Raw genomic sequence first — 7,300 nt, forward strand, 5'->3', positions numbered from 1 at the left:
GCCCTCTCTCCCGAGACGCAGGTCCCTCTAGATAATACAGTAGCGAAGACACACTCTTAGGCTTCAACAGACCCGATTTCACAGAAGTACGTGCTTGTGTGACTTGAAAAATAAAACCTTTTTATTAACAAAAATACAGCGGTTAGATGACGCCAGGGCAGAACTAGGAGCAGAAGTTATTCCAAGAAGGGAACTGAGCCCAAATGTTTCTGACAACTGGGGGCCAGAGGTGATGTCAGGTCTCAAACAGCTGCCCCTTTATTCAGTCCAGCGGTGGCCGCAGTGCGGAGCGGTGCACACGTAATACAGCCTCATGGCATCCTAGATAACAGGAGAATGCAACAACTGAGTGAGTGTGACCCAGGGACATCTTGATGCTAACTAGTGAAGGGTGCAGGGACTCAGATTCCAAGGCTAGGACAGCCAGTTGTGACCACCTAGTCTGACCTCTATCCTAGCCCGAGCAAGAGAACAGCCCCAGGTCTCTTAGAAACACATCCCCATCTTGATTTAAACATTGTCCGTGATGGAGAATCCACCAGGACCCATGTTCCAACAATTAATTACTCGGGCTATTCAATGTACACCTTATTCCCGGTCTGAATTTCTCTAGCTTCAACCTCCAGCCCTTAGAGCATGTTAGCCCAGGGGCAGTCAGACCTCATTGGTTCAGGAGCCAAATTATCAAGCAACATTACACAAAAGAGCCACAGTCGTGGGAATTCATTGTTTCATTTACTATAGTACTATAGATTCATATGGAAACAGTAGGACAGGAAATATTTAGTTCTATATAATTCTCACAGCAAAATGACACCAAATATTATTTTATCAACTACAATTGGCTAATAACGTAGTAAAAGCATCCTGCTTGGTTGTTAATTCAATCAGTGTTTTAATATCACATGCTGCAAAGAGCCACAAGAGACATATTAAAGAGCCACTTATGGCTCTCCAGCGTCTGTCTGAGTATGACTCTGTTAGACCTTTCTCTGCTAGACTGAAGAGCCCGTTGTTAAATATTTGTTCACCATGTCGGTACTGAGAGACTCCTCAAGTCACCTCTTCACCTTCTCTTTGTTATGCTAAATAGATTGAGCTCCTTCAGTCTATCACTATAAGCCAGGTTTTCTAAGCCTTTGATCATTCTTGCGGCTTTTCTCTGACCCCTCTCCAATTTATCATCAACATCCTTCTTGAATGGTGGAGGCCAGAACTGGACCCAGGATCCCAGCAGCGGTCGCACCAGTGCCAAACACAAGAGGGAAAACAACCTCTCGGCATCTACTTGAGATTCCTGTTTATGCATCCCAGGATCACATAGATCCCAGCATCACTCTGGAAGTTAATGTTCAGCTGATTATCCACCCCCACTCCCAAAATTTATTTCAGCATCACTGCTTCCCAGGATAGAGTCACCCATCCTCTAAGGATGACCTGCATTCTTTGTTCCCAGATGGATACATTTAGTTGTATTAAAATGCACGAGGTTTACAGGAATCCCCTGGGTCTGGTATCTTAGTAGTTCACCAAAGAGTGTCACAAAGTCTCTACTAAAAGCTTGTGTCTCACTGGTGTCCATAATCATTGCAAAATGTTCATACCAATAACATGTAAGGAGCTGGGTATCTATACTGAACATTCTGTTCTTACGGTCTGTCGCTTGTCACCAGCAAAGGTGAGAAATGGGTTTTTCAGGCAAGAGATGTTTATCTAGCTGTCTGTCTACATGTAAAGTGAGTACTGTATGGGTCACAACGGCATCCATTTACAGTCTAAGCAAAATGCTAAGCAAGTGATCGCAGAGTCTCCAGGGGAGACGCTGGGCAGGAAAACCCATGCAACAGGGTTGTCCTGTTTGCAAGTGCGGACAATGGAGTTTTGGACTATAACTGTAACGACAAACTCCACCGAGGAGGAAAGCGTGCTTGTTTCATGAACAGAAGATCCCAGCAAAGCCTGGCTGTAGTACGCTGGAAGGATTTTGAGGGAGCTTTTGCTCTTATGGCATGACGTCGTCGTCTTAGTTAAGTTGAGGCTCTAGGATGCGTGTTATGGTTTTATTTTCTATGTAACCCTTCATTTCCAGTAATTCTGATTTCTATCCTTTGATGCTGTTCTTTGTTAAATAAACTTATTCTTGCTTTCTCTACAAACAAATTAAGCGCTGTGGGTTGAACGAAGCTGCGTTCGGTGGTGTAACTGATATGCTGTGATATACTGGTTGGAGGAGCTGGGAGTTCTGTGAGTGTCCAGTGGATCAGGGATTGGACACCACAGCAGGATGCTTGAGGATTGCAGTGTCTGATTGTTAACCTGCAAAGAGACAGTGGGGCCTGCGTAGGCCTAGAGGGGAAGCTGGTGTTGCCAGAAGCTGGTGTTGCCAGAGGCTGGTGGTGGTGGACAGATAAGCCCCGGCAGGCACAGACCCAGCTGCCTAATGTTAAGGGCAGCTTGTGGTGAGGTGCATCACACTGGGGCTAATCCATTCCTTGATGGGATGCAGCCTAGTCCATCTAGCTTCAACTTCCAGCCAGTGGATCCTGTTACAACATTGAAACCGCTCCACATGGGCCCAAGACCGGCAGGAACATGAAAATAAGACCCTAACTACTAACGCTACGTTATTCCAAACCTAGGAGCAGATCCCCTCACCTCAGCCCTTGCGCTGTGAGACTGGAAGAATACTGCTTCTTTGTGCCCGCACCTGGAATGAAGGGACAGGTCAGCATGGAATCAGAGTAGGGATGTAAGCTCAGAGAGAACGGATTTGGGTTGGCATCAGTGTTTTGCTGGGAAGGAACCAGCAGGATCATTGGGAGTCTTTTGGTTAAACACATGATGTTATTGTTAACCATGTTTATTACAATTGTGCTGAAAGCCCAGTCAAGATCAGGCCCCATTGTGCTGGGTGCAGTTCTTGTCCCAGGGTATGTCAACACTGCAGTAAAAGACCCAAGAGGGCTCAGGCTGCAGGGCTATGAATTGCAACGCAGAAGTGCAGGGGCGGGCAGGGGTTTTAGGGAAACTGGACGGGGCAGGAGCCAGAGGAGAATGGGTGAAGGGGGCGTCCAGGAAATGGACACAATCCCCCTGCTATTAAAACGGTGCAGGGAATTTAAGCAGGCAGAATGCAAATACCCAAGCCTGGACACACACAACTGCCTGATTCCCTGGGATCTTTAATGATCACAGGTAGGGAGGCTCTCTGTTTAACATTTCATCTGAGAAACGGCACCTCTAGATATATGGAGCTGCCTTGGAGGGGCCAGCCCTCCATACTGAACACTAGAGCCTGCTGCCGCCAGGGTTTTCCTTGAAGGTCTCCCCACGAGGAAATCCTGCTTAGCTTGTGAGAACCGGCAGGACTGTAGCTAGAGCTTTCCAGATAAGTGACTCTGTTGGTTTATCTTCCCACTCTTGGAAATCTTGCATGTCAGAGCTAACCAGTTAATGTAACCCTCAGGCCACTGCAATTTCCAGACCTAAAAGAATGGCTGGCAGCAGGCTCCAAAGGGTTAACACTCACTTCTGACATGGGTGATCCTCTGTCCGGGGCAAAGTTGGGTCCTGGGAAACGTCCGCAATGATTTGTGTCAATTCACTGCAATGAAAACAGACCTGTGAGGAGCTAAGAATCTATAAGTAATGAGCTGCCTTCAGGGCAGACAGGGACCGTGATAATCATATGACTCCACCCAACAGTTCCTGTGTTAAGACTGACAGATGTGTGGGAAAGACATCCAGTCTTGACTTAAATATTTCAAGTGATGGAAAATCCGTCCTGTCCTTAGGCCAGTTGTTCCAATGGTTAATTACCCTCCCTTAAAAATATGCATCTTATTTCTAGTCTGAATTTGTCTAGCTTAAGCTTCCAGACACTGGGTTCTAGTATGACTTTTTCTACTAGGTGAAAGAGCTGCCTGTTCCCTTCAAGGCAACTGGACCCATATTCCCCCTCTACAATCCAGCTCCAATTCCAAATGCTTCATGGTGACCCCTCCGATCGATGGGGCTGCCCCATTCAGCAGGGGGAGAAAACCAGGCATTAAGAGGTGAAGTGACTAGCCTAACATCACACGGCGTGGCAGAGCTAGAGACAGAATTGAGGAGTCCTGACGCACCTCCCCCTGCGCTGACCACTAGAGCACACTCATACCCAGAACCACAAAGAGAACACAGGAGTCCCGGCTCCCAGTCCCCTGTTTCTGACAACTAGACCACGCTCACTCCCAAAGCCAAGCCTAAAGCTGGGAATTCCTGACTCCCAACCCTACACCAATTTTAGTCCATTAATTTTCACTCCTATGCTTCTTTTCTTTACCAGGCATAATCATAACACAATTTTTACACTGTATTAATAAGGTGTTTAAACCAATTCCGTCTGTCTTCCTTTTACATCTTTTCTCATTAACATTTGTTATAAACTATTATAACGTTTGATAAACTTTTATTCACGGTGCCACAGTTACGCTTACAACTGGGATAGGCCTAGTAGCTCCAGTTACTGCTCCAGCTGTTGGCTCTGACCCCTACACCACACGCTCTCCATGAGAGGTGTGTTTAATCAACAGCTCGGTAAATGGGGGGAGGGGATAATCAACAGCTCGGAATCGCCACAGACTTTGTTCAGCACCAGGTCTGAGCCCTCTCATACTCACTCCACTTCATGGGTGATCTTATTGACGTAGATGCAGCTGTTGTCGGCTTCCTGTTGGTAATCGCAGTTTCGACACTTGGGAAGGAAACGGAGAGAGACATAAAATGTACCCTAGAATGGGGATATCTAATCAGAAGTTGCTACCTTAGTAAGCTCTGTTCAGTCTCGCTAATATAACCAATCAGATGCATCTTGCATGACAAATCTAGGGGTAGGTCTTCACAGCACAGTTAGCCTAGGTGATTGGTTCCCAGATCTGAGCACCAAACTTGACCTAGACCAGGTGCAAGCAACCCTACGTCCTACCCATGTTACTGTGTCCTTGCTGTTTCTGCACTCGCCTGCGTGTGTCTGGGGCAGGTCCCATGGGTCTTCATGCTGAGACGCTCTCTGATTCTTTCCCAGTCATTTATGTTAATTGCAGGAGAACCAGTCTGTCCTTTGCAGGGGAATTGTGGGAAGGGCATTGGAGGACTATCAGCAGGACAGTGATTTTGCAAAGTAGACAGGTTCCAACCCAAGTGAAGAGCCCGGCTCTAACATCCCCTCTCCAGCCATTCCAGCTACCCCGGACTTAACGCATTTCCAGACCTGGGTCAGAGGTTTTTCTGTGTAGATGGTAAGGGCAGGTTGGGGCTAAAACCTGGGGAAGAGCCCAGGGTAACAGTAAAGATATATCCTTGGTGTCTTTATTTCTCACTGCTTTTCCTGGCAGGAAATCTCTACTTAAACCGTTTTGAATATAACTCTGAAATTGTGGCAAAACAGGAAGCACAGAGGTAAAGCACACGTGTGTGTGGAGAAGGGAATATTAGAGCTTGACTCCGTATTCCTGCACAGACAGAAATGGGCAGCGAAGAAGAAAGAGCGCAACATCTCAACCTAGCGATTCACTGTTGACAGCATGAGGTTCACCACCTATCTAGCTATTCCTAACACATCCATTGCTATGGGATCTGAATACCCATATCAGAGGGGGAAGCGATCTTCAGCCCTCCATAGCCAGGAGGAAAAAGGCTGAAGGGAGGGGAAGTAAAATGATGAGGAAAAGCCAGTAGGAATCAGAAAAAACATCTCCCCAAATACATACCATTTCCTAACACACAGCAGAGACTAGTCGTTTAATGAGCCCCAGTTAACCCTTATAAAAATCAATGCAACAGGCACGCCAAGTACAAGAATCACCTCTTCCCTCTGTTGGGGTTGGAGGGAGTGTCAGGAGCTTAAGTGATTTAGGAGCATACATCCTACTGAAATTCAATGGGATTTGCACTCCTAAATCACTTCAAGCTCAGACCTCAAAGGTATGTAGGCACTTAATCAATGGGAGTTACTGATGGGTTTTGGCCCACAAAAGTTTATGCCCAAATAAATTTGTTAGTCTCTAAGGTGCCACAAGGACTCCTCATTGTTTTTGCTGATACAGACTAACACGGCTACCGCTCTGAAACACCTTGGAGGATCATTGTTTTAGGCACGTTAGGAAATCCCATCCTGCTTTCTCAGAAGGAAAGGACTGGGACGGTGAGCTCAGCCCTGGAAGGGGCGGGGCGGGGGCAGGATAAGGACAAGCATACCCATAGCAAGCTCCAGCTGACAACAAAAACCTCAACAGAAAGCAGAATTGCAGAAAGCAGCCCAAGTGCATATGAGGTTAAACACTAGGATCTTTTAAAGCGGTTTCTTCCCCTCGGGAAGCCAAGACCAGCCTTCGCCTCAGTTTACTGTGAGGGAGAGGCAGCTAAAAGCTGAGTCAGTATGAAATTGGACCAACTCTGCTACAGTCACTGGGCTCAGAGCAGGGCTGAATTTGGCCTTGGCCGTTTGAAACTCACCGCATAGAGCAGGATTCTGTTTTCCTTGTCTTCCTTGGGGTACAGCATGTTGTTGCTATTACAGACACAAAGGGCAACAATGAGGAGCAAGGTCCCTGGCACGTGTCCGTGGGCAGGGGACACCCTTCCCTAGCTTTTCATACCAGACTCCGGGGCCGGATCTCTCGCGGCGTCGGGGCCCTTGGTGCCACGCCAGGGGCTCCCGCTCCAAGCCACGTGCCTGGCCGGACCGCAAGGCCAAGAGCCTCCTGCAGCTCCCCAGCCCCTGGGGAGAGGGGTGGGGCGAGATCAGGAGAAGGGGGGGGGCAGGCGCCTGCAGGGGGGCTGGGGCCTGGGGGGGGGGGCCGGGGGGGGCTCATGCGATGGGGTGTCGGGGGGGGGGAGGTATCCTGGGGAGGGGCGGGACCCACAGGGCAAAGGGGGACCCGAGCAGCGGGGGGGGCCCTGGGGGACGCAGGGGTTCAAAGGAGAGCGGAGGGAGCAAGACCCAGGGGAAGGTTGGGGGAGGGGGGCTGGGCCCAGGGGAGCCCGAAGGGGGGGGCCCGCTGGGGGAGGGGGGCGGGACCGGAGGGGGGGGGAGGTGCAGGCCCCCCCCGCCAGCGCTCACCACTCCTGGCAGAAGCGGATCCCCACGAAGCCCGGCTCGTACGTCCCGTCCGCCTCCATAGCAACCGCGCCACCTGCGCAGGCCCAGAATCCTCTCCCGCCGCGGCCGGGCCGCCTTTGCGCTTGCGCGCGCGCGCTACGGGCCGCCAGCGGGGGCAAAAGAGGCTGGAAGGCGGCGGCGCGAGCCCAGGGCTCCTCC

The 7,300-nt window shown here is 49.6% G+C and overlaps 1 protein-coding gene across 2 annotated transcripts; it reads right to left on the reverse strand.

Annotated features, from left to right (window-relative positions):
• Positions 1-99: 99 nt before the first annotated feature.
• On the reverse strand, positions 100-7,284 carry POLR2I (RNA polymerase II subunit I). Of its 2 annotated transcripts, none has more exons than XM_037884492.2 (6): positions 7,103-7,284; positions 6,496-6,550; positions 4,662-4,735; positions 3,530-3,604; positions 2,656-2,707; positions 100-321 (listed from the first exon to the last, which is right to left on the reverse strand). In XM_037884492.2, exons 1-6 carry the CDS (start codon positions 7,159-7,161, stop codon positions 259-261), a joined length of 378 nt encoding a protein of 125 aa, XP_037740420.1. In that variant the 5' UTR covers positions 7,162-7,284; the 3' UTR covers positions 100-258. The 2 variants fall into 2 exon arrangements, with proteins under 2 accessions (XP_037740420.1, XP_037740419.1); XM_037884491.2 differs by having other exon boundaries at positions 4,662-4,771; positions 7,103-7,243.
• Between the last annotated feature and the right edge of the window lie 16 nt (positions 7,285-7,300).

Source organism: Chelonia mydas, chromosome 23 (assembly GCF_015237465.2).
Source record: "Chelonia mydas isolate rCheMyd1 chromosome 23, rCheMyd1.pri.v2, whole genome shotgun sequence".
Classification (NCBI taxonomy): domain Eukaryota; kingdom Metazoa; phylum Chordata; order Testudines; family Cheloniidae; genus Chelonia; species Chelonia mydas.

Coding starts and splice junctions, on each gene's coding strand:
- POLR2I (XM_037884491.2), bottom strand. CDS start 7,161: ATGGAGGCGGACGGGACGTACGAGCCGGGCTTCGTGGGGATCCGCTTC. Junction 3,605..4,661: donor AAGATCACCCATGAAGTGGA/GTGAGTATGAGA, acceptor TTTTCATTGCAG/TGAATTGACACAAATCATTG. Junction 2,708..3,529: donor GAGGATCACCCATGTCAGAA/GTGAGTGTTAAC, acceptor CCTTCATTCCAG/GTGCGGGCACAAAGAAGCAG.